The sequence below is a fragment of the Nannobrachium achirus genome (assembly GCF_963921795.1).
Source record: "Nannobrachium achirus genome assembly, chromosome: 7".
In the NCBI taxonomy this organism is placed as follows: domain Eukaryota; kingdom Metazoa; phylum Chordata; class Actinopteri; order Myctophiformes; family Myctophidae; genus Nannobrachium; species Nannobrachium achirus.
The window spans coordinates 58,656,187-58,684,046 of NC_137816.1; the positions used below are offsets into that span (position 1 = coordinate 58,656,187).

Sequence of the window (27,860 nt, forward strand, 5' to 3'; positions counted from 1 at the left end):
GCTACCGTGCCAGTAGCAGCATGCTCTGCTTTGCTGTGGTTTTGACATTTTTGACATTTTTTCTCTCATCTTTCATCTGTCATAACGGAAAAACTATGAATTTCACATAAACGCCTCCGCCAAACAGTTCCACTTAATACGGCCTGTGTCTGTCCACATACTTTATACTAAATGATTTAGAAAATCATTGATTGATTGATTGATTGATTGATTGATTGATTGATTGATTGATTGATTGATTGAAGACTTTATTAGAAGTTTGCTTGGGAAAAGGTACAGTTTCATGACAGTACAGTTCACTGGTAAGGTCAACTAAAAGGATTCCTCAAAAAAGCTTTTGGGCTTGTTTCAATTGGGGTCCTTTTTTAACTCATCTAACATTGAATGACAGACATACAACACAGTACTAGGCAGACGATATATATTAAAAAAGAAGAAAAAAAAAACAGTCATAAAATAGAGGTAAGGATAGGCTTTGTTTTCTTTTACCAGTTTCGGGTATAGCAGCCCCATTGGGAGGACGTTCTGTTGTATCCTATACTGGCTCCCCTGGCTGCCAGTGAGGAGCCCCTGCCGGGATGCATTTCAAACTAGGGTTTTCTTGAAGTTAAAACGATTGAGAATCACTGACTCTGAATGAAACACACAATGATGAAAGTTGAGCTGGATGAATGTTGGGGAATGTTGTCAGTGCGGCGATCAAAACAGACCTATTCATTTGTATGGACTTCAACCCATTAAGACCTGAGGCCGATTCTACGAATGCCTTCTAAATCAGTACGTTTTCGTACCAAGGACCCTCACAATTATATGTATTTGAAGAGAAGATGTGTGCTGAAAAATTCAAAATATAAAAAAAAAAGGTTTTAAAAAAGCTTGCAGCGTGGCACGTCATGAAGTGACGCACTGTTTTTGAGAACCACTGTTCCGCTACGCCAGCCTAACTATAATAAATAATAATAAAGTAGTAAGAAAGTCCAAGGCACATGTTGTCAAGTCCATATGACTGAATAAGGTGTCCCAAGATGCTGGAAAAGGGGAAGGGAGAAGCATAGTGCTTATCGAGCCCTACCCCTGGCTCAGTTTGCAAGAAAATATAAATAGTAGTGATAATAATGATTAATAAACAAAATAGATTAAGATTAGCACACATTCATACATCATACAACATCCCTCCCATCCCTGTGACTATCCCTCTGAATCCACCTTAGCCAACTCCACATTCACCCCAATTCTCAACCTTGCCTTTCCGATCTAACAATCCATAACAATGACACCGTTGTTTACCTCTTCCCATTAAACTCACTTGCCAGCCCTTTTTTACGAACCCCTGGTAAGTTACAATACAGCCACACCAGACAATCTTAACATGCCCAACCCTCAGACCAATTATTCATCATCGCTGAAATCATGGCATTCACTCCGCTACGTCGACACAGCTTACAGTGCATCTAGCTGAGGCATCCAGGACTAAAACTACTATTTGCTCTGTTGTTTTCATTGTGGAGGTCACCGTCCAACTACTGTAAAGACATACCAGTGATACGACAGGTGAAAGGGACAGGTCTAATAGAATCACCACGAGGGGATCAGCGAATGGCAATCACAAGCTAGACATGTGCAGCACCACTTTTGGTCAGTCATCTTATTCAGTAAGAGGGATACAGTTTACAGTTTAGGCATTTAGCAGACGCTTTAAATCCAAAGCGACTTACAATAAGCAGGTAATACACATCACTATAATAAGTAAGATAATGTTTCAGTACATTAACAACAATATAACAATATAACAAATACATAGGAATAAGGTAGACCAAGGAATAAGGTAGAATAAGGAATAAGGTAGAATAAGGTAGAACAAAGGTAGACCACGCACCTAATTAGTAAAAATCTTCTAAAAACCCTATACAATAAAATAAAATAAAAAATGCTATCTAGCTTCATGTATGGTCATTATGAATTCACCGTTATCAAACCGTTATCAATTCACCTGGGAAAAACTGAATCCATCCTCTTTGGATCAAATCATAACCTCAAAAAGGTCGATAACTTCATAATCAAAGTGGGCGACACGGTCATAACACGAAAAAACTAAATCTCCTACTTAGGATGCATCCTTGAAGCTAATCTTTCCAGCAAAAAGATGACCTCAAAGGTAATAAATAAAATCAACCAACAAACTTGTTTCCTACAGAGGATCGCCCCGATGGTCAACTTCAACACACTGAAGACCATACCTGGTGCAATAATCCACGTATGGTATTGTGACGCCCCACAAGCCTTGAAAACTAAGCTCCAAACAGCCCAAAACAAACTAATTATGGTCCTGCAAAAGGTTAAGTTTACTTAGTATTGAAGTGGTTAAAAGTGTGAAAATACATCAACATTAATCCAACATACACTCATGATAGTGATGTCAAACAAGTCTAAGCTATCTATAAAATCTATGAAAAAATGTATCTGCAACATAATTTTATACTGTAAGTGGTCCCTGCTTCATCTAACTCTCTCTCAGCTAGGGGGTCCTTGGCCTGAAAAATATTGAAGACCCCTGGATTAATGTGTTCTATGCCTATGATCTTCAGGAGAGCATCATTGCTGTCATGAACTTGAGTAAAATGTCTGGCTATATGGGATAGTTGTAGTTCTTAGTGCGAATGTCGTGTGTGGTCCCTGACTTGTGAAAACAAGCTGAGGGACTCTGTGATCTATTTGTTAAACTAAAATAAAACATCTTTCGGGAGATTAGAGAGTCCTGACTCTGAACTGATCGCTGTTGCGACATAGATCTGCTATTTTCGCATAATGTTTGCCTAGGGCTGATGTGGTTTAACAATTCAGGTAAATGACCACGTCACCAGTGACAAATCTTCATCAATAACACAGAAACCTCACCTCACTTCATCCATTCATGCTAATTATAGTCCTATGTTTAACGATGGAAATATGTGACACATTACGATTTGTGCTGACTGACAGTGCGTGTCTGAATTGTGCTGACTGTGTGTGTGAGAAGAATGTTGTGAAACTGGTGAAGCGGTGAATGTGTGTGTTGTTAATGTCGTCACTCTCACTCTGTATTTACTGGAAACTAAGTCAGGGTTTAAACCCCAGTCTCATTCTGATTACATCAGCTCAGTGGTTTTTAACCCTTTTCATATCAAGGCCCTTTATTTAGGCCCATTATTTAGGCCTATATTCTGCGTTTGAGCCATGGACCACCGTTTGATGAGATTTAGCATCTCAGACCCAAAACGTATAAATTGTTATCATTGGAAAAGATTTTGTCCACAATTCAATGTTGTATGATGTGGGATAGGAGAGATAGCAGGCACACCTTGATCAAAATAACAATTCTTCTCTTCTCTAATTGTGCAGACTTCTTGTAAATGAAGTAATGCAGTTTAACAATAATTACCATACATTCTTGAGAGTGTAAATAGAAACCAAATGGTCCTCATGAAAACTTTGGATGGTAATCATAGCCAAACAGTGTGGAATAATTATGACACAATGCAATGATTCATGTTCATCACATGAATCGTGTTGCATGAGTTTTGGAATTTTGTGCACACGTACATTTTGATGAAGCTCTATTTTATTGCCTTTGCCCTTTGTTTGCACTCTCTTTCTTTTCTTTAAACATTTTGAAAGGATTTTCGTCATTATTCACACACACACACACACACACACACACACACACACACACACACACACACACACACACACACACACACACACACACACACACACACACACACACACACACTGTGAGTGCCCTTGTTTGGTTTGCCTCCTAGAGTCCTAGGTAGCTGTGGGCCCTCGGGAGAGTGTTTTCTGCAGGTCTTTCATTCCTAGTGTATCAAAGGGTGCGTTCGGAAATGCGCACCGGGTGTGTGCTCAGTGTAGTGAGTACCTAAACCCAACCCTAATCCTAACCCTAACCTCAGTAAAACTATGCCTAAACCCAACCCTAACCCTAACCCTAACCTCAGTAAAACTATGCCTAAAACTAACCCTAACCCTAACCAGACCCGGTGCGCATTTCCGAACGCACCCTCGGACTGAAAGACCTGCAGAAAACACTCTCCCGTGGGCCCTCATACTGTATGTCAGAGTCTGTCCCTCGTTTCCTGTGGGATGCCCCAGGGTTCCTTTCTGGGTCCGGTTTTATTTGGACTGTATTTCCCGTCACCAGTACATGTTAGTAGCACTTTTAAAGGCATGCCCCACATTTTATGCCATTGTCCTGCCATTAACCCTAGAACACTAACGCTACGTACCATCACTGAGGCTGGGTTGGTATATTGGGTATTGTTTTAAAAATAATAAATCATTTAAACATATTCCTAAAATAGTAAAGGAGCTGGGAACTTCTCCTTTGGTCCAACCATTCCTGGGACATGTGAGAATGGCCCAGTGAAGACACAGTCAACTGCCTTCATGAAATTCATCAATAACACAGAAACCTTACCTCACTTCATCCATTCATGCTAATTATAGTCCTATATGTTTAACGATGGAAATATGTGACACATTACGATTTGTGCTGACTGACAGTGCGTGTCTGAATTGTGCTGACAGTGTGTGTGAGAAGAACGTTGTGGTGAAGCGGTGAATGTGTGTGTTGTTAATGTCGTCACTCTCACTCTGTATTTACTGGAAACTAAGTCAGGGTTTAAACCCCAGTCTCATTCTGTTTACATCAGCTCAGTGGTTTTTAACCCTTTTCATATCAAGGCCCTTTATTTAGGCCCATTATTTAGGCCTATATTCTGCGTTTGAGCCATGGACCACCGTTGATGAGATTTAGCTTCTCAGACCCAAAACTTATATATTGTCCACAATTCAATGTTGTATGATGTGGGATAGGAGAGATAGCAGGCACACTTTGATCAAAATAACAATTCTTCTCTTCTCTAATTGCGCAGACGTCTTGTAAATGAAGTAATGCAGTTCAACAATAATTACCGTACATTCTTGAGAGTGTAAATTTAAACCAAATGGTCCTCATGCAAGCTTTGGAAGGTAATTGATGGGTTTTAGATTAATTCCCATGTATTAATTCCTTAGAAAGTTATCCTTTTATAGAAGACTCAGCTTCCACCCACAGAGTAAAATCACAGTTAGAGCCAGAGTCCAAGAAAGAGGCAGCACACCAATAAGTCAGTTTGAAATAATTGTATTAACAGGATAGTTCAGAGTTCAACATACAGTAAGGCAAGTCGATTGTTCACCCATAGTTGCTTTCTGCCTATACAAAACATGATTTCACAGATATAATGGAGTTACAGAATGCATTAGTCACATTCTGATTGGACAATTATAACATAATAACAGTGGATATCAGATGTTTTCGTTTTTTGGGCCCAGTAGCCCGAAGGACAATGCCAATGTGTTTATCCAGTGTCCTGGGCATTATGACCTTATTGAGATATCATTTCTCTGGTCAACATCCTTTGTACAGACCTGCAGTGAAGCACATCTCATCACGTGCATAACAATTTGTTAGAATAACAATAGTTTTGTGTTGGAACATAGAGGGACAAACAGCACAATTAATAAATGATCTGTCATGTACTGTACAGTAGTTTCACCTTAAGAAAAAATTGGTACAATAATATTAACCAAAGTTTTCCAACCGTAATCATAGCCAATCAATCCTGTGGAATAATTATGACACAATGCAATGATTCATGTTCATCACATGAATCGTGTTGCATGAGTTTTGGAATTTTGTGCACACGTACATTTTGATGAAGCTCTATTTTATTGTCCTTGCTCTTTGTTTGCACTCTCTTTCTTTTCATTTTGTACGGTTTTTCGTCATTATCCACACACACACACACACACACACACACACACACACACACACACACACACACACACACACACACACACACACACACACAAAGGGTGCGTTCGGAAATGCTCAGTGTAGTGAGTAGGCTACCTAAACCCAACCCTAATCCTAACCCTAACCTCAGTAAAACTATGCCTAAACCCAACCCTAACCCTAACCCTATCCTCAGTAAAACTATGCCTAAAACTAACCCTAACCCTAACCCTGACCAGACCCGGTGCGCATTTCCGAACGCACCCTTTGATACACTCGGACTGAAAGACCTTTATAACGTGGGCCCTCATACTGTATCAGGAAAAAGACGCTGAGGAAGGCCACAGGCCGAAACCGGTCCGTCTATTCGGTGAGACTGCTGTGAAAGAATGATTTATTAAATCTACAACCGAATCTGCACCCAGTAAACAAAAATACTTTATTACTCTCGCAGAGAGCGCGTCATCTCCAGACGGTTTTGTACCGGCTAGGAGATTTGTCCCTCATACTGTATGTCAGAGTCTGTCCCTCGTTTCCTGTGGGGTGCCCCAGGGTTCCTTTCTGGGTCCGGTTTTATTTGGACTGTATTTCCCGCCACCAGTACATGTTAGTAGCACTTTTAAAGGCATGCCCCATCATTTTATGCCATTGTCCTGCCATTAACCCTAGAACACTAACGCTACGTACCATCACTAAGGCTGGGTTAGTAAATTGGGTATTGTTTTAAAAATAATAAATCATTTTAAACATATTCCTAAAATAGTAAAGGAGCTGGGAACTTCTCCTTTGGTCCAACCATTCCTGGGAAATGTGAGAATGGCCCAGTGAAGACACAGTCAACTGCCAATTGACCCTTTGTCAGCCTTCTGATTGGTCCCTGACTGGCCAACCAGAAAAATCATTCTCTTTTGCTACCGGGGGCGGAGTTATGCAGTGGGACAAAGTCCACATTCTTCCATTAATATTAATGGCGAAAGTGTAGTTTTAAATTGATATTTATTTATATTTTTATTTTATTTTTTGCTTTGTCATGGGAACATTTTGGAACAAAATGGAGTGAATACACAGTGAATATTTGTTGAAATGATAAAATAAATCGCTATGTGGATTACTAGTCTTGCATAGAAGTCTCGTGCTAGACACTGCATTGTGCGGTGATGCGCGGTACGGCCACGATGCGGTACGGCGCGGCGCGGTCATAGCGATTTCGATGAGTACTAGTAAGACACCTGAGGGTGGAATGCGACCTCAGGGTGACATGCGCCAATTCTTGACTATCTGGCCAACCACAGCGTTTCTCTGACGATTCTAGTTGTTATCATTCTGGGGGGAGTTTGTTCATGTTTTTGTGAGGGTATCAACCCTAGGAGACACGGGGAGAACATGCAAACTCCACACAGAAAGGCCCTATCGCCAACCCCACCTAGGGTGTGAGCGATAGGGCCTAAACATGGAGATGTGGAGAACACTATATATGGAGATAGTCCAGTCCATCATGTCATATGGGACTACCGTCATAGACAGTAGCCATTGTTAGGCCGGAGTCAATGGCTGTCTGTCTGACTGTCTGTACAGGAAGTGATGTCACATGACATACTTTTTATGCCCATATATGAGTCATTCTGTACCACATCTCCATGTTTAGGCCAAACAGGTTCGCTCCATTTCTCCATGTATAGGTCCAAATGACCAACGTCGAGCTTGACAAGGAGGATACCGCACATTGTACCTCATCCACGAACGTTTCGAGTACCAGTTTGATACAAGAGCGAATAAGCGCTACACTTCTGGAATCCTGTGCGTCGACTTAAAGTCGGATCCAGGCCTAATAACTTTATCTAGCCGCCCCCGTTGCCACCTCCTTTTCTTTTCTGAGACACATTGTACCTCATCCACCCTTTCTTCTCTCTCCTTTTGGTATCTTTATCCTCCTCCTCCTTTTTTTGTCTTTCTTAGTCTTGTGTATCCTTCTCTTTTGGCTACTGTCTATGACGGTAGTCCCATATGACATGATGGACTGGACTATCTCCAGTGTTATCCACATTTCGTGTAGCCGCCCCGTACAGGAAGTGATGTCACAACTCGCTGACATCACACTGACATCACAGGGGTACGGAAGGACACTCAAGCGACACGGTTCTTCAGAGTATATGCGACCTTCGGTCGCAATAATGAATAAGCTTCAACAAATTAGTTCACATGAACGATATCAATGTAACTAAGAGATTCGATTGGTACATATATTTTAAATGAGCAGAATTACAATTAAAATACATTTTATGTTGAGGGCAAGATTATAGTTCCACAACTTCCTGGTCATTGCGAGTCACCCAAGATGCACTGCGCTCTCTCTCTTCTCTGTCCTCTGCCTGTTTCAGAGGATTAAACTAATTAAACCGTGTATTTTTGGGGGAAAAACCCTGTTTTGCAATGTAACTACTGTACTTTTCTGTTCCTTTTTTATTAATATCACGTAGATGTTTTTCTTTTGGTACTTTAAATAGCAATAATGAGGCTATGAAAACAACATGGGGTGGGACTTTTTTCCCATTCACTTCCATTATAAAAATATTCTTCCCTGGCTTTGTTGTCCCACCTAGTAACAGAACGACATGGGGTGGGACTTGACAAAGAGTGAATTGTGCCAACTGCCTAATGCTGATGTGAAATTCACCTGGACACCTGCCTGTAGAAAAAAACATGGATGGGGGCAGGGAAACAAACCTTCTATGATGTCACTGAGCATCCTGAAGACACCCAAGGACCCACCCACCTCAGACATCAGCAACATAATGAAAATCATATAAACATAATTGTCCGGGTGAAAATCACCCAGTGTTAGTGTTCTAGGGTTAAGACCCGGATGGACATTAACTTCCTCCAGTTAAACGAGGCTAAAACTGGGGTGCTTATTGTTGCCTCCTCTGACTGCATAGTTCCTAATGCTTTATTCCCACCGGACGCGATAAAGATAATGATATGTCGGCATTCACATCAATTATGACGGCTTTAACGTTGTGGTGTGGACGCTGCCATCCACTTCAATTGAAATCAATATTTTTTTTGTTTCGTTATTGCACCCAGTGGGAAAGGGCCTTAAGGGTTGTATTTAGTCTGCCAGTGCAAACAAATAATTGTATTGGTCCCTAAAAAATAATGCAGCTCCAAACTCAAAATCCACAAAGTAACTAGTAACTAAGGTTTTCAAATAAAAGTACAATATAAATACAAAAGTACACTATTTGCCTGTGTGGAGTAGAAGTAAAAGTACAGAAAATTGGAAATACTGCAGTAAAAGTAAAAAGAAATACCTCAAAATTATACTTAATTGAGTAAATGTACTTTGTTACTTGCCACCACTGGTGCTAACTTAAGTGAAACTGATTTGACTGAATTGTTTTGCTGATGTCATCACTCTCACGCTGTTTTGACTGGAAACAGGGTTTAAACCCTGTTCTCATTCTGATGGCGGAACTCTGTCTTCATTTGATTGAATGAAAACAGTTCATTCAATCAAGGCTTTACAATTAAAGGTTTGCGATCTCTACAAGATTATCTTTGGTATTTGGGGTAGCGTTCTCTGCCTACATCTGGAGTGGTTATCTGGTAAGTTTATAGTCTAGTAGTGCATTGGTTCTCAACCTTTTCAGGCTATGACCCCCGAAAAGAATCATATTGAACTGGGGACCCCCCCCCCCCACCCTTATAAGCACTTTAAATTTAGAAGTTGATGAGGCATAGCATTTCGGGTTCCACAGATACATTTTGTGAAAATAATAGATCTTTCTAATATTTCAGAATTTGGCCAATGTTTGACCAGTTTTTATAGTATAGTGAAGTCTGTTACTTTTGATGCAGTAATGGACTTTTTTATTTTCTTTCTTTTTGAGGTATTAAAAAGGTCTTAAAAGTCCTTACATTGTCACTTCAATGTCACCTGAGAACCACTGCTCTTGTGCAGTAGTTAATTTCTCAGTAGTTGATAACCAAATGGACCTTTACATAAGGTCCTGTTTTTGATTGAAATTTAATATTGTATTCAATTTTCAATGTAACAGCAAGAGACATTTAGGCTAAAAGGATAACACAAAAAGGTCCTGGGGACCACCATTGTGGTCCTATATAAATTCATCAACATAGTATAACAATAACACAAATGTATATCATTAACAAACATAAAACACTATGAGCCCCATCTTGGCTTGGTTCCCATCTTCTGACACCAGCCTTATCCCACACCTGCGCTACCTGCGACATTATGCTTATGTGTGGTTTGGGAGTTACACCAATCAAACCAGTCACTGTGCCAGATGCCATTGCCTTTAAAAGAAGACCGAGCAAACCATTATCCCCAATGCAATCTTATACAGTCTCTCTCCCTCTCTGCCCATGGAAGATCGCCGTTGCCATTGAATACATTTATATTTGATACACAGTGCTGGTTATAGAACGTTAAATTACCACAATCTGCTTGTGGATTAGTTGAACAAAACGGTCTGGTGTGGTTATAGCAAACGCAGATCAGACAACATTGTATTAGTCTTTGATAAGCTCAACTGGCAACTGCTGATACAAATTTAAAACACAATTTATTGACACCAGGAAATAGCAGTCACACCGATCACAGTAACATTGTAATGACAATCACATTCACAATCACTTAATTCTGAAGTGCACTTATGCTAATCACAGACATTCTTTGAGAATTAGGATAATTAAATGTTGTGCTGTTGGTGCATCCGGCCTGACTCTCGACATGTCCAGTGCAGGCACTGCTCGCTCTACAAAACGAATCTGGCACAGCGGGTGGTTTTAGAATCTACTAAATAATGTATGTACAGTATGTGTGGCCGAACAGAGCATTTCTTATTTGAACATCATATAAAAGAAGTAGGCTAGGCACAGTAGCCATTTTGGAGAGAAGTTGGGTCTCTTCTCACTTCCTTCACAGGTGTTACCAATAATACTAATGGCTCAGTGGGGCGGCATAGCTCAGGGGTAGAGAAACCGTTATTAGAGCACGAAGGGTTCCCGAAGTGTTCCCAGTTCGAATCCGGGCTCCTCCTGAGTTAATGTCGAAGAGTCCTTGAGCAAGACTCTGAACCCCTAATTGCTCCCGGTGAGTAGGTTGGTGCCTTGCATGGTTTCCTCCGCCACCGGTGTATGAATGGGTGAATGTAATGCACAATCTATGTAAAGCTTGGATACAAACAAACCCCACCCTGCCAGCGTTTGATTGGCTGAAGTCCCTTTGAGCACCATTCCTCGGATGCAGAAGCAGTCCCCTGGTCGGGAGAGTGTCGCTATTTCTACATGTTATCTTTTTGACAACCAACTCAAACCCAAACCCTAAACATAACCTCTGTGGGGTGTAGCGAGATTACCCCTAATACTTTATCGCCATAAAAAAGTTGTCCGCGGTGTCCGAAAAAAGTGGCACAATCAAACCCTAGATTCATGGATTGCAAGTGGTGTGACTAGACCACTATACCATATGGGCTGGTGCTGGCTTGGTGTGTTCGATCTGTATTAGGGGAGTTAAAGCCTCGCGTAGGGGAGAGCCTCGCGTAGGGGAGAGCCTCGCGCGGTTGTCATTCAAAGCAACGCCAGGCAATCACAGCCGGGACTAGGGAGAATGAGGTTGCCTTTCACTATTAGGCGTTCCATTCTGGTCAAACAGTGTCAGGGTGCTGATATTGTACATGTTGGCTCACTGGAAAAACTCTTCTACACCAGTAAGGGTCCATTTGTACACTCTCAGAGTTATGGGGTCCTTGAAATAACAGGTTTGAGAACCACTGTACATGAAATGGAACAAAGTGGTAACACCTTTGAAAGAAATGAGAAGAGACCCAACTTCTCTCCAATATGGCTGATATTGACATAAAAACAAAAGACATGCTTGAATACACAAGTCAAGTGTGTGCGTGCTGCAGGCGCGTGGCACGGATATGCATGCATGTGTGTGTTAATGGACAGACCTTTCCAGAAGTGAAGAGGTCTGTAAGACAGATGATGTGAAACGCCATCACAGGTTGAGGCTGCTAGCCGTCACACTCTGCTGGATCTCTTAAACTCTCCAGGTTTGGTGTTGACGTACTCACTGCTGCATTCCTCCTCCATCCTGCCAAGCTTTTTCTGAGGAGTCAAACACACACATATAGGCGGTATTGCGTTATAAGGAAAAGTGCTTAGAAAATGAATTTCGTTCCCACGTCTGGGCACTACTCATTCAATGCATTTTTGCATAGACAATACCCCAGTGGGCTTTGGGTTAAAAGTTCTCCGCACGAAACCTGCACGACTTTTGTCACCAGACAGAATTGTATATAAAAGTGAATAACAAAAAACGAAAATCGTGTGCTGCTGTTTTTGCTTGTAAAATGTACTATATTGATTTTGGCAACACAAAATCTTTCTCAAATACATCTACTTAAAGGTATATTCAGGACTTCGCATTCATTCAAATAAAAATAAAATGTGTACATTTTCCACTAATGCACCTGACTATAATGTGCGCTGACCATATAAGGACTTCCACCCTGTCCCCTGTTACGAGCATAGCTCGCTCGAATTTTTCCCGTTCGCCACAAAGATCTCCACCAATCAGGATAGAGTATGGCCTCAGTGCGCGTTCTAGTCTGTTCCTCTGCGCGTCCACCCTTAGTGAAGCGCGGGTGCACAGTTCCTCCATTCTGTAAACAATGGCACTGGAGCCACTACGTTACATTCCGCGGCAGTTTTAACTGCTTTAACTTGCTATTTTTTAATTTACTCTTTCTATTTCAAGTCTCTGCTTGTATGTTTACTTTATTTCGCGTTTGTTTTTTATCGATTAGTGTCTTAGACAGTTTAACTTTTTACAAAGGGAAGAGTTTCAGGAAGTTGAATGTGGACAACAGGCTGAGAGATGCTGAACAAAGAAAGGAGGTAAATAAGAAATATTTTATAATTGTCAGAGTGCAACAATCTATTTCCTAAGTAAACGTTTGTTAGGTGGGTTTGTCATTGGGATCTTTGAAGGGTTTGGGGCTATATTTCTTGTAAAAAGTTTTGTTTTAAAGTTAGCCACATTGTGGGTGAATCCGCCCTAAAAACAATACATTGATCTAATAAACAGGGGCCATTAAATGAGACATATGTCTTGTCTTTAACTTGTAAATGATTTCAATGTCCACACAAAGGACAAATAGACTTTACTTGTAAGTTACTTCAGCCCATAGCTTCAGCCATGAATAAACACAACGTGAGTCACAACATACGGCTGACGTAAAACGCATCTACAGAACTACGTTTAGCATCGTAAGGTACATTCACAACATAGCCCATATTATCAAGTCATCCTATATTTTATACCTCTATGATATAAACGCCGCATTTGTTAGACCCACGCTTGCTATTCCAGAAAGATCTGAACGTTATTCTGTTGGTTTATATTAGAGCATTATATAAAAGATGAATTGTTGTCCCAGTGGTGCTGTAGTGATGTTTGGAAGGGGTCGCTCAACACCTAGCTACTTACAGGTCTATTGATATGCATAGGTACTGACTGTGCATGCTTGTTTCTTTGTTCAAACATCCCATTGTGATACTAAAGCCTTAGCGAGGTGCGAATTGGGGGGGTTTGCATGTCAATGCATACAAGTCTGTAACTCTGGACCCTGAAGGGTTCATTTGGTTCCATTTGTACACTGTCAGATATAAAGGGAGACCTTGAAATCTGCTTTGAGAAACACTGCACTAGGCCATTAGATCAATGTATTGTACTGTACTGTTTTATGACAAATTGTAAAATTTACTTTTGTGTCTATTTTAGTCTCACCAATTCAAATGTACGTCTACATGCAATACTTTCTAGTTTCTATATAAGAGATATACCGATTCTGCAAATCTATTCTGCATGAAAATCTAATCTAAGCATCATCTCCTTTATTTCTATACAGGGACCCCAATTTGACGTCTAAAGAAGAGCAGCTGTACATCCGATCACACTACAATTATGACACCAATAAACGTTTAACATTTGAAAAATATATATGTATATATAATGAGACAATCTATACACACAAATAGGGTAGGCTATTCTACAGTCTGGAAGACGCAAGAAGACTCCACTCCACTTCCCATTTTCACCTGCAACCTAAATAAACAAGTGTTGTCAACCTGAAACTTTTTTTTTTCTTTTTACAAATGCCAGAAATGTTATGCAGCTAAACGCTATGATATTGCATTTAAAATGGGATTTCATACCAAAATGCATTTTAGTGTATGAAACAATACAATATAGCGTTTTCACAATGTTTACAACGTTCCCATCATTGTAAGCTTTCAAATTGAAACAATTTACCATTGACTAGATCAAAATGAAATCGAGACATTACAGTTTATGTATATCAAAGCATAATTTTATTCATTTTTAGATCATTTCAGTTATTTTGTCTTTCATGCAGATCATTAGTGATGGAAACGACTGCTCAGAAAATACAAATAAATGCCCTTTAGTTAGCATGTATGCTTTCTTGTTTATGTGCTTCACAAGCGAAGATCAGTCCAGCAATCCAGATCAGTAACAGCGATGATGAAATACAAGGTACCTGTATGAAAAAAAGTGTAAAGAACGTTTAGATTTTCATAAATAATAACATAATAAATGCCTCAGTCTATTGAATACTGCAGTGCTATTAATTTATCGATAGACCCGCAGCATAGATCATTTAGCCAGAGAGGCAATGCGCTAGCCCTGAATGACCAAACAGGTCTGTAACTAGCCCCATATAGAACCTCACCCGTCGCTGCATACTGTTGTGCTCCGGAGCACAAAGTATGCAGCGACGGGTGAGGTTCTATATGGGGCTAGTCTGTAACCAAATGGACGCGTAGGGTTCGGGTTAGTTATGATGGTCAAACTAAATGTTTTGAGAACGTCTGCTAAATGCCTAGATTGTACTAGCCTACTGAAGTCATAAAATGCCACAGTCTCGTAGTAAAACGATATTCAGTGATTGGGTCTTTTATGATGAAAATAAGATAACATTATAATTGTATAAAAAAATAGATAAACTAATGCTGTAAAGTCCCCGAAAGGGACAAGATGACCCATAAGCCATAGCCATACGATAGCGTTAGTTAAATGTACGTGTCTAAATATATTGCATTTATAAATAAAGATGACCTTTTATTGCACTTACCGAATTGAATGTGTAGAACTCGAACGGTCCATGCTCCATAGAGTAAATATGTTTAGTAAGCTGTTTCGGTTTGTTTATAAGATGCGCCATTGTCTGGAAACTTGACTATGCGCGTTCACAACATAACTCTATGGTTCACAAAGGGGGGAGGGAGCTTCTCTCCCGCGCCCTCTGCTGGAGAGGAGCCACATTTTCATTATCCCTGAATATTGCTTTAACATCTGAAACAAGTATTGGTGCCTTAGTATTCTCATATGTGAATTTAGATTGTGAAATATAGCAAATTTGTTGAAGAAAACGCCTCAATGTATGTGATTGGCACCCAGCAAAATTAAACATACACATAGTAAATTTAGCTAAAAGCTTATGTCTCATACATAACACATCTCACAGCCAACTGTGTAATGAAAGGTACCTTGGCCAGAAATGGATGAAAATCAATCAAACTGCTATCACACACCCCTAAAATTCGCAAATGGACAAGACTATAATAAATGCACAAAAGGTCATGTCAGGTGTAATTAAAATATGTATTTAAGTACTACAGAGTGTCCCAACATCTGTCATTTGTAGGCTACATCAAGACACCCCCCAAACAAAACAAAAACGCATACAAATGTTGGCAGCATAAGTAAACTTAAGGCTGTGCTGTGACAAAATACAGAAAATGTTAAGCTTTTTCCTCCCACATGTATGTATTGCATTTAAAGGACAACTTTGTTTTTTTTACAACAAGGGTTCATATTTTAGTTTGTAATTAGAGAAAAGAAAAAGTGAGTGCTAAAATGTTTTCATTTGCTTCCTTCTATTGTTTTATCGTGTTTACCGTGCTAAAATGTGGGGCATGCGTATGCATGGGGGCATGCATACAAGTGGCTAATAATGTATTTTTAGACACAATAAGCCAGCAGTTTCTGTATTGCTATTCTAGCCCCCAGAAGTCACATCCAACCATGAAAGGTTGCGTTGTATCTTGGGAACGGGCTTTATTGGGTACATGCGTTATTGATTTTTGTATTATGTTTTTTAGACAAATGAACAACTGCTGAACGTGGAGTTACAGATGGAAACACACACAAACACACAAACACACGGGGCGATTCTAATTAAGGTTGTGGGATAAAAGCAAATCTTGAAATAAAACAAGTATTTAGCTAATTTTACATGCTGACATGGTGCGTATATTACTCATCCCTATCACTTTCATCCAGGGGTCATCAATATGTCTGTACTACAGACAAAATGTGTCAGTGGCTGATTTAATCTTATAATGTCTTGTTTTTGATCATAAGACCCAATTACTGAATTCGAAGTCGACAGGTTTTCTTCAGAATATCTATGGACATTGTAACATTTTGGCATATTAGCTCTTCGATGTGTTTCTGGTATATATTATAGTCCACTCATTAAGGCCATGGCTACACGGAGCTGGATATTTCATATATCCTGTTTTTTCAGATATCCACATAGAAAGATATCTAGGTCTACACGGAGCTGGATATTTCATATATCCCGGTTTTTCAGATATCCACATAGAAAAATATCTAGGTCCACACGACAAAGATATCTAGGTCTAACAAGCACACACACACACAGTAAAGTCTTCAGAGATATCCGGGTTCCCTGTCTACACAGATCCAGTGAATCGGATATTTTTCAATGTCTTCACTTATTTATCCGGTTTAAAAAATATCCAGCTTCACGGCCGAAATATCCAGCTTCATGCAGCTGCAAGCCCCAACAGCACAAAAAAAATTCTAGCTTCAGAAATATCCAGCTCCGTGTAGCCATGGCCTTAGTATGTACGTGGCAAAAAAGATATTTCGACATAAATCTCCACCAAAAGCCAGCATGGTGATGAATGAACCTTGCATAATCAGAGTCATCATCCCATAAAGCTTGTTTCTTTTGAAACATTCTCATAGTTCTGGCACTCCGTTTCCGACCTGTTCTGGCACTGAAATAAATCAGTACAAGACAGTCTTGCAGACATACATGTTTGCATGCATGTTTTCAACTATAGTGAACAACATGCAAAACACATGACTGTGGAATCAGCATACTGTCCTGTAGATATGTTGAGCAAGGATGATGTGGTCACTGTAGATGGGTTATTGTCCACTGCTGACATGGTGTGGGTTGGAGGGGTGGAGGTGGAGCATAGACTTGAGCTCTGCAGAGACAGGGCTGAGTGTAATGCCATCAAGACCGCTTGCTTCCTTGGCATCAGCATTATATGTCTGTTCCAGTAGCATGTCAAAAGAAACACTACTGTTGTGGCTGCCATCTGCTCGTCAGCCAACAAATACACCTGCCATCAGTGCTTCATGTACCTCTGAAGCTGTTTCCGGTAATGCCCGTACTTGTAGTGGCCTACTAAAGTGAGGTAGGGTAGCATTCTTGCTGATTCAAGAATGAGATGTCCTGTCCAGTCACCTTCCCGCTCGTAGTAGATAAACATTTGGAGAATATCTGACATCTCCAGGAAGGTTGCCCAGAGGACTGCAGTTGGTTGCCCATTGAATGATTCCTGAAGCAGCAGCTGATCTCCTAAGACTGCCATCTCTGGATGCCTCGTCATTTCTAACTTCTGCCAGTTATCTCTTTTTCAAACAGGACTTTGAGGGCATGTAAAGTTTGGTAGTATTATGTCTTTTCAACAAACATCTTCTTGACAGTTCCTTCTCGACAAAGACTTGCTGCAACAAGCAGATCATCTGCCCCTGCATCCCTGATAATCTTGCAAATAGCCTTCATGTTCAGTAGTTGTGAGCTTGGTGGAAGCCTCCCAGCAACAGGACTACATTGCCAAACTCATCTTGGTGTTGCCAGATCTCCAGTGATAATGGTGTACTTATGTAGTGAAGAGTTGTTTCATCTCTTTTCTGAGGACAGAAGGACAGTTGGCGATGCTGGGATGAGTGGAAGGTAGCCAATAATGCTAGCCTGTGGGTGAAAGTTTACACAGAAAGCTGAAAAGCCAGGTAAACCAGCTTCTGCATCTGGAGGAGAATTCAGCAACTGTGATGTTGGAAGCTATTCTACCTACAGTAGGTGCCACACAAGTAAAAGGTCTTCAGCCAGGCCATCGGATGAAGTCTCTAGAATCTCCAACTTCCCAATGTGCTCAGGAGACCTGGACTTCTGTCTGTCTTTGCTTGCTGACAAGAAGCACTTGGGAGTAGGTGGTTCAGCAATGTGATGAATTAAAAATGTCATCTTTAAGATACATTTAGCTGTATGTATGTTTTCTCTGATTTTTCTCCGCAATCATCCCCACAACTCTTGATAGAATCTGAGGTAAAACTGACCAAATGTGTTCATATTGCTTTTGTCATAACAGCCAGCTGTCACTGTAAAAGTCATGGTAAAGCTCATTTTCGGGTGGCGTCCATCTTGGAAATATGTAAATTAAAGATCCAGACACACCCAATCATGAAGATAAGTATTCCATTGAGTTTATATTGATGTGAAACCATGAAATAGACACCAAGTTTACTCATTATAACAAAATTACAGTCACTGACAATCACTTACATTGAAGCGTTTCCTTCAACAAATTTGCTACATTACATGATCTAAATTTTCATATGAGTATACTAAGGCACCAATATTTGTTTCAGATGTTAGGTAGATGTATTTATGACATTTGAGAAAGATTTTGTGTTGCCAAAATCAATATAGCTAATTTTACAAGCAAAAACAGCAGCACAAGATTTTCGTTTTTTTGTTATTCCCATTAAAATACATTTCTGGCTGGTGACAAAGATTATGCAAGTGACACGCGGAGAACTTTTTGTTTCTTACTTACAATCAATAGATCTTTCTAATGAAGCAAAGTTTATGTAGTGCCCATGGGGCGGGAACGAAACCGAACGATACAGCCTAATAGTACTCAAACACAGTACTCAAAGTATCCATACTCCTGGTGGTGGAAAAAGTACTAAAAATGTTTTACTTAAAGGTCGGGTGACATGGCCAAAACAGCTAATTATGGCTATCAAATTAGCCAATTTTTTAAATGATGTCATGTACCCCCATGTTAAATTACCCAATCAAATTAATTTATTGTAGTTACTGTACTGAAAGTAGTACTTTCTGTACAGTAACGGCAATACATTAATTTGATTGGGCTAATATGGGGGGGAGGGGCGGAGTCGAGCATCCATATCATTATCTTTTGAAACTGCCCCAACAAAAGCTGTCCGAGGTGTGTTTCCGACTTTCTAAACCAACTTTAAAACTATCAGTTCTAGGGGTAAAAATTATATAGCATTCGCTATAAAATCAATGGTTATACCGGTAAAAAAGTACAAGTCTTCTTCAAAAAAGGTGTCAGAGATTAGTTACGAGGGTCCAACACGCTTCTCCCCGTCCCTGAGACGGTTTTGTCGGCCATACATATCTTCCCCTAAACCTGACTGGAGCACCAGACCGACCGGAGCAAGCCATATGTCCTGCTGTCTCACGGAGCACAGCGGAGGACTGAGGTCTGTGGCTCATACACTCTGTGTGTGTAGCCTGTGTGTGTGTGCGTTCGTGCGCGCGTGTGTGTGTGTGTGTGTGTGTGTGTGTGTGTGTGTGTACACACACAATAGCTCTCGAAAATAGCCGTGCGGTGCGGCGCTAGCCGGGCTACAAGCTAACAACAACGCATCACGTTGTGCGCGGCACCGCACGACGGACGAAGTATACATTCACTACTAACTGATACGGCCCCGCCCCCTTTTCAGACCGTTTGATGAAAGACCACGTGACCTACTGTATCATAATGTTAATCTTCTTTGGCTGTCATCATACCTTTAAAGGAGTAGTTCACCCCCAAAATGACTTTTTGATTACTCATGATGCCATGGAGACTTGAGTTCAATAATATGTTTTGGTCTTTGTCGCATTCCAAAGACAAAAATGTAATAATAATAATAACAATAAAAAAAAAAGTACCCTGACGGTTTCCCCATCCAGTGCCATGCATTTGGGTCCCCATCCAAGGCCATGCATTTGGGTCCCCATCCAAGGCCATGCATCCGGGTCCCCATCCGGAATCAATGGGGGCAAATTTACTATAATCACATGTTTGTCTTAGGAATGCGACAAATACAAAAAAACGATTATTGAACTCAAGTCTCTATGGCATGAGTAATCAACAGAAAAAAAGTCATTTTGGGGATGAACTACTCCTTTAAGTAATAGTATCAATACTGGAATGGAGTGTTATTTTTGCAGAAATGGCAAAAAAACAAACAAAAGAAACACTCCATTCCCATTGAAATGCATTGGTAGAATCCGCCCCGTAGGTAGAATAAGAATGCTGTGTCCGTGCCCTTATAAGTAAAAGTCTGTAATTCAAAATTTACTTGAAAGTACTTAAAAGTACAAAAGTAGGTATAAAAATGTACTTAAAGTACCAAATGTTGAAGGTAGCCTACTCATTATGCAGAATGTCCTGTTTCCCAAGTTTTCAAATGTATAAAATGTATACAAATCTTCTAGAAGTAGCACGCTCTCAATGCGTCGTATCGCGACACATTGTGAGTAGATCCTCTATTTTCAAATGGGAGAAAAGTATATACTGTATAGGGCTGAAGTGGTTGATGAAGTGAAGTGAGAATTATTCAATAAAATGTGTACTTAATTAAATTACTGAGTACTAAGTAAAACCAATTAAGTGTTTAAAAGTGCGTGCTTTAAAAACATACTCAACTATTCAAAAGTAAGAATTGAAAAGTGCATTTTTTACTATTATTGATATTTTTGAATAACAAATAAAGGTTTCAGTACAGCAATGCATTGATATCAAGTAGCTGAATAAGATTTGACTATATATAGGAGTAGTATCACTGATAAACTGGAAAGGGGCAGGAAGAACATTACTGTTTCTCAGTCATTTAGAAATACTGGATGTACGATATTCTAATTTGCAAATGTCACATGCCCACCACCGCTGCTCAAAGCAAAGTGGTTTCAGGTGTGTGGTAAATTTAATTTGCATATTTCACCCTGTCATACAGAGAAACTCGAGTGCTGGAACATAACTTAGGAGATTTACTCAAGTATATTTAAGTATGGTACTTTTACTGGTGGTTACAAAAACATTTATAACCCCCTTTATAACCCTGTCTGCCTCCAGGAAAAAGAAGAGCATATTTAACTAAGCCATGTTGTAATGCGTCGGTGTGTCCAGCAGAGGGTGCCATATTGCAAATATAAAACTGTTACTCTAAAATGAAATATTTAAGGCGGTGGTTCCAAACTTTAGTGTATCAGGGACCGCTTGAAAATGTCTAGTTCAGCCCCAAAATGACTTTTTTTTCCTATCGATAAGGGCAGTGGTTCTCAACCTGTGGGTCGGGACCCCCAGAGGGGTCCCCAAATTATTTTGGGGCGTCCCCAGAAGTTTAGCTAAATGTTAACATTTTTTCCCACTCAAAAGTAAACAGACCAACATACAGTTTAAGTGTATACAGGGTATCTGCACATTTCTAAAGTGACAATTTAAGGACTTTAAAGACCTTTTTAGTACCTCTGGTCAAACATTGGTCAAATTGTCCAATATTAGAGGCAGAAATTGTGAAAATAGCAGATCTACATGCTCACAACGCCTCGCGTTGAGCATGTAGATCGGCTATTTTCACAATGGAATAGATGGGGTCAAACTAAATGTAATGCCAACTCCTACAATTCCAAGTGCTCGTCAGGGTCGGGGGTCCCCAGTTCAAATATGATTATTTTGGGGGTCACGGCCAGAAAAGGTTGAGAACCACTGTATTAGGCTACTCACCCCATGAAGAATTCATGGATATTTTTTTCTTTGTTTTTGTGGCATTCTAGCCAATACTTTGAGGAGACTCTGTGTCCATATGGTAGGCTGATCTTCAAATGATTGGCTTAGGAATGCGAAAAAGAAAAGAACAAACTCGATGAAAAATCTCCATGGAGTAATGGATAGAAAAAGTTTTTTATAGCTTTTATAGCTTATCCTAATCATATGGGCAATCCTAAAACTAGATACCATTTTTTTTATATATATATCAAAAGTCCCTAAATAGCCCATTCTTAATTATTTCCTGTGAACAAAAAAGTGCTGCGTAATGACATAGACAGGGTTCTTGAATATAAAATGAACCTTGATTACATTCACCTGTTTTGATTCCCATTCCAAACAGAGCGACTGACTTAAGCACACTAAAATATGTATCTGTAAACATTATAGGTGGGAATAATAAGCAACTTGGTAACAAACATTCTGCACAACTGGCCCACTGGCCGTCTCCCTCTGCCTGCTCTTTGCAGGCTAATCGAGGCAACAAACACAAACATTATTGGGCAGGGCACACATGAGTCAGATTTCACTGTCCCATCGCCTGAAGGGCTGGTCCCTTCTGATTGGTTCAGAAACAGACAGGCTTGCATTTCAGACTGAAACTTCAAAATAAAATGCCCAAAAAAAGCCATTTCACTCAAGACTACCTGGCTGCAGACACTAGGGTCCTGTTGATGTCCACGGGAGACAGGAACATCAACAAGTGGCAGGAAGTGACCTCACACCTCTTTCTTGCTCTACCCCATGGAGGTTCTGTTTAGGGTTAGGGGGTAGAGTTGGGTTGTCTAAAAGATAAAAGATAACATGTACACATAGCGACAATGCGGCTCAAAGGGACTGTAGTGCCTTGGACTGCAAGGCAGAGACGTCACGTGACCTCCACAAGCGGCATGAAGTCACTTGACACTGTGAGGTCACTTCCTGCCACTTGTTGATGTTCCTGTCTCCCGTGGACATCAACAGGACCCTAGTGTCTGCAGCCAGGTGCTGCTCATTTCACTAGGTCTTTAACATGGCAGCCATCCGGCTGCCATGTTAAAGTGTCCAGGAATTTGAATACAGGACTTTAACTTGTAGCATTTGCTACTTTTACTGCAGTAAAAAAGTAAAAAATCAAACCTTGGTTCGAAGTGAAGCGGTGAACTTTTATTCTAGGTGTTCTAGAGCTATGAACTCTGTGATCTATACATTCATTTAATTCTGAATGAATGAATGATTTTATCTGGAGGGCCGAATTGTCATGTGAAGCTTGACCAATCCTCAAAGTATGGTCTCATTGGACATTTTTAATCATCCAATCATCAGACCGGGACGGACGTTACACACATATTCTGGATGTACGGGACAGATAAAACCTGTTCATTCTGGACTGGAATGACCATATATGGACATGAACGAGACACACATGGGACACACACGGGACACACATGTACGGGACAGATAAAACCTGTTCATTCTGGACTGGAATGATATGGACATTAACGGGACACACAAAGCCACTCCTTGGAAGCGGCTTTCACCGATTCAAAAATAAATGTGAGTAGCACTTTCCTCACCCATATATAGACGGTGATGCAGGTGATTGACAGGCTGTAGACCAATAGGAAACCAGATACAGCCCACACCGCCATGTCCAACTGAGACATACTCAGACACTGTCTGGTTGCCGTCTGATTGGCTGGAAACACGTTCTGCTCCGTGGGGACCACACTCTGATTGGCTGCTGGTAAATTCTGCTCTTCTGTCGCCCAATCAGAGAAAATAATTGTCAAACTAATGGGATTAGTATAGTTGCCGTCAGGTCAGGTGGAAACCTCCAAAACATTTCTTTATTATTATTATCTCTACTTTTGTGCGACACTCTTGAATGATGAAAAAAGGCATTTATGGGGCAAAAAAGTTGAAATATGGAGAGCAATGATATTCTTCTACACATTAACACACAACAATGATGTGCATGTGTGTGTGTGTGTGTGCGTGTGTGTGTGTGTGTGTGTGCGTGTGCGTGTGCGTGTGCGTGTGCGTGCGTGTGTGTGTGTGTGTGTGTGTGTGTGTGTGTGTGTGTGTGTGTGCGTGCGTGCGTGTGTGTGTGTGTGTGTGTGTGTGCGTGTGTGCGTGTGTACATGCACTAACCTCTCAGCTCCAGCTGTGTCTTCTGACATTGTGTTTTGTAAGGAGGAGGGTAAATGTGCTCAGTCTGACAGCAGAACTCACCAGACTGACTGGATGGAAACTGGAAACTGTACACTCCCTGAGACAGACAGACAGACAGACAGACAGACAGACAGACAGACAGACAGACAGACAGACAGACAGACAGACAGACAGACAGACACACACGTGATTTCTGAAGGTAATTTAAACAAGGAATACTGTGCACACACGCACGCGCACGCGCGTACACACACACACACACACACACACACACACACACACACACACACACACACACACACACACACACACACACACACACACACACACACACACACACACACACACACACACACACACACACACACACACACACACACACAGAGAGAGAGAGAGAGAGAGAGAGAGAGAGAGAGAGAGAGAGAGAGAGAGTGGTACCTCACTGATGTCCAGGGTACAGTGCAGTGTGTTGTTGAGGTAGAGGTAAAGTCTCTGCTCTGAGTCTGAGGACTTCATGATTGCAGGACAGGAGATTATTTTGTCCGAATGCGGGACGGAAGCTTCTGAGTGAGGGAGGACAGACAGACAGGAATTCTAAGAATCAGGCTAGCTCAATAAATTATAAAAAAGCACATAGAAAAGCAAGATATCACAAAACAAGGGGTCCTTGTCCTTAACCGGTTATCATGTCTCAATTGACATTAACACTATTCATTCATTCAGAATAATACATTCTTGTAACAATGGACATTCAAGGTTCAAGGTTGTACTTTATTGATACTTTATTGTCTTTTGTACAGGTACATAAGTAACACTTATTTTTGTTAGGCTTCCTTCAGACAATGCAGTGGCATATGTAATATAACAGCAAAACAACAAAAACAGCACATCTAAAGATAAAATAATAAGTAATAAAAGTAATAATGATGTAGGAAAGAAAGAGAGTGAAAAAGGCAAACGAGCAAAGAGAATGAAAAAAGCATCCTCAGCTGTACACGTGCATAAAGTTTGGTATATTGTATACACTAATGGCATTATTTTCCTGTAGTAGCTACTGTACTTTAACTCTTTGTAAACAACTTCACAGTGTGTTCTATGTGCAACAGGTTGGTATGTGTACAGTAGGAGCAATTCAGCCTCACAGTATCTATTTATGTACAGTACTGTAGGTGAGGCTCGAGCATAACAGTTGGGGGGGGGGGGGGGGGGGCTTCGGCTAGTGATTCCTTTGACATGGAAAGTGTATTCACCAACGTTGACCATAAAGGGAAGCGGCCATAGAAATTCTCACACATTTCCTCAGCCCAACAGCGCCAAGATGTCTTACCCAGTAGACAGTGTACCATCCAGCAACACGTGCCCACCCACCCACCTACTCACAGCCAGGGATGGCAACCCTCCCTTCAAATATAGAATCACCCCTTATTTAGAAACTAAAAGATGAAAGATGAAGATTTTTTTCCCATATTTTTGGGAGTCAGTGACACACATCTTACGTTTAAACAGCTCATATTAACACTCTGCAGGTTGTTAATATAACAATACAATGAGATCTATGATTTTCATACATTTTAAAACTTTCTTTTCTGAGTACTTTCTACTTTTGATACTTTAAGTATTATTTTGATACAAATACTTTTGTACTTTTACTCAAGTAATTTTGAAAACAGGACCTGTAACAGAGTACATCTACATTGCAGTATTGCTACTTTAACTCAAGTAAAGAATGTGAGTACATTTTCCACCACTGTCCATACGCTATAAGAGACTTATAATTAATGAGATGAGGGCTTTTTGCTTTGGATAGAATAGGGTGTGACGTCACTGTAGCTAAATAAAGAAAGGAGAGCAGGCTGATCAGAACAGAAGGAGGATGCATCCCTGCAACAGCCAGGATGTGGTGCGCTGCAAATGTTCTAACCATATGCTTCAGCTCAGCTGCAAATTTTTTTTTAAAAAGAAGGAAAAAAAAAAGAAAAAAGAATGCAACAGGATTCAGATGAATCCATGTTCACCGTTAAAAACTGAAACCAAAATTAAAAGGACCTGATTATATTTAAACTAGGTTTAAAGTTTTGTGCAGCTGAAATATTTGATAGCTTGAAGCTTGATTTCATGCGGCTTCATCCAGTTTGATCCTTGTTGATAGAAACCCACCACCCACCATTTCTCACAGGAAGGGGTGAACCAAACACGTTTTCCCTCTACGTAAATGCTTTGCTCATGCTTTGCTATCGTCAAACAAATCTCCTATTGTACAGATTCTTGTATTATTATTACTTATAACATTTTGTTCAATCTATTACAGCATTCATGATATAATGCATGTAATACGTTATTTATAATCCAACTTTAGCTGATCTACAATGCATTGCAACACAACACGTTGTGAACTTGTAGATTCATTTGAGTACATTTTAAGCGTGACTATAAAACAATGTTGCAGTATAGTTGCTGTACAAATGATTCTATGACTACATATCACTGTTTCCCAAACATGGGTCGCAAGTAAATACCTGACCTGATGACGTGGTCATAAGGTCGTCTGAACTCTAATAAATGTTCTTTTGGGAGCTGCAATGTGTGGACATCCCTTTGTTCCTCCAATGTACATTGTTGTTCAGCACTTGAAAGTTTTTGTTGGGATGTGTGTGCTTCCCTTTAACCTTTGGACTCTAATTTGCAAGTATTTTTCTTTTCTTTTTGTGTGTTTACTACATTTGGTTTTAAATTATGATTCCCCAAAAACTCAACATTTTCAGTTTTTCCAAAGAATTCCATTGAAAAATAAAATCTAAAACACCCATTGATTGGGACGTTTAAGAAGTAGCGAAAATAGCAGATCTACAAGCTCACAACACATTGCATTGAAAGGTGTTGTGAGCTTGTGAGCTCCCGGGGGAGACAGTACATACTTTTGCGTCCCAGCCGAGCTAAAAGGTTTGGAAACCCCTGGCTGATATGATTCTCCTTGGGTCCAATGATTATAATAATACTGTATCTTACCTGCACAGCAGTGCTGCTGAGGCTGCTGTGCGTCAGTCTGTCTGTCCAGACAGATCAGAAGCAGAATCCAGACAAACATTCTCTTCTCAGAGTGTTTATTGGTTCCCACAGTGTGAAGCAGTCTGCTGGACAGTGCTGATGGACAAAGTATAATATACTCATTAAAAACGCAAGTATTCACAAGTAATTACCAAGTAACTTTTTTTAAATAATAATAATAATAATCTCTCAAATGTATATCGCTTTGCCACCCAAGAGAACTAAGAATAAACAACTTTATTAGGAAAAAAAAAAACATTAAAGGGGAAGACCACCCATTTTCAATATTGAAATATGTCATTAATATACCTTAGAGGAGTTGTGTGGAAATAGAAAAAAAGTTTCCCCTCTTCTGTGTTGCCTAGAACTGGAGGATTGATTTTGGGGTTTGTATTGAAAATGGGTGGTCTTCCCCTTTAAGAATAAGGAATAAAAACAATAAAAACAGTATATCAATGTGGTGACATTTTGAACTTTTCAAACGTTTCTGAAATGTTCAAATAGTGAGAATATCCTTCTGGACCATGGCATGAACATTTTTTTGAGAACTAGACTACTCGTCTAAACATTTATACTATCAAAAGTTACGATTATCAATAGTGATTCTTACACTGACCTGCTCGCCTCACGTAAGCTTGGGTGCGACGAGGTGAACTCCACAAGGTTTGGTGAAGCACTTCCAGATGGTTCGTCACAGAGTGTCTGAAGATAAGGATCTACCACTGTGATCTAAACACACCCCTGATTCAGCCCTGGAAAAAGAGTTGGAGAGGCCCTCATTGTGCGCTATAGAGAGAGATCTCTCTCTATAGCG

The 27,860-nt window shown here is 40.3% G+C and overlaps 1 protein-coding gene and 1 long non-coding RNA gene across 2 annotated transcripts in view; both read right to left on the reverse strand.

Moving 5' to 3' along the window:
* The window catches only part of LOC308288876 (putative ATP-dependent RNA helicase ddx6), a gene marked incomplete at both ends in the record, with an annotated part of 32,648 nt that extends 9,170 nt beyond the window's left edge, over positions 1-23,478 (reverse strand). Inside the window, 2 exons of the mRNA XM_080730351.1 lie at positions 11,894-11,974; positions 23,404-23,478. Coding sequence (XP_080586477.1) covers positions 11,894-11,974; positions 23,404-23,478 — 156 coding nt within the window. The remainder of the gene's footprint in view (positions 1-11,893; positions 11,975-23,403) is intronic.
* Positions 23,479-23,980: 502 nt separating this feature from the next.
* LOC308289220 lies at positions 23,981-27,145 on the reverse strand. Its single transcript, XR_013962228.1, has 3 exons — positions 27,008-27,145; positions 24,440-24,564; positions 23,981-24,098 (listed from the first exon to the last, which is right to left on the reverse strand). It is a non-coding gene; the product is annotated as an uncharacterized lncRNA (long non-coding RNA).
* Positions 27,146-27,860: the final 715 nt, after the last annotated feature.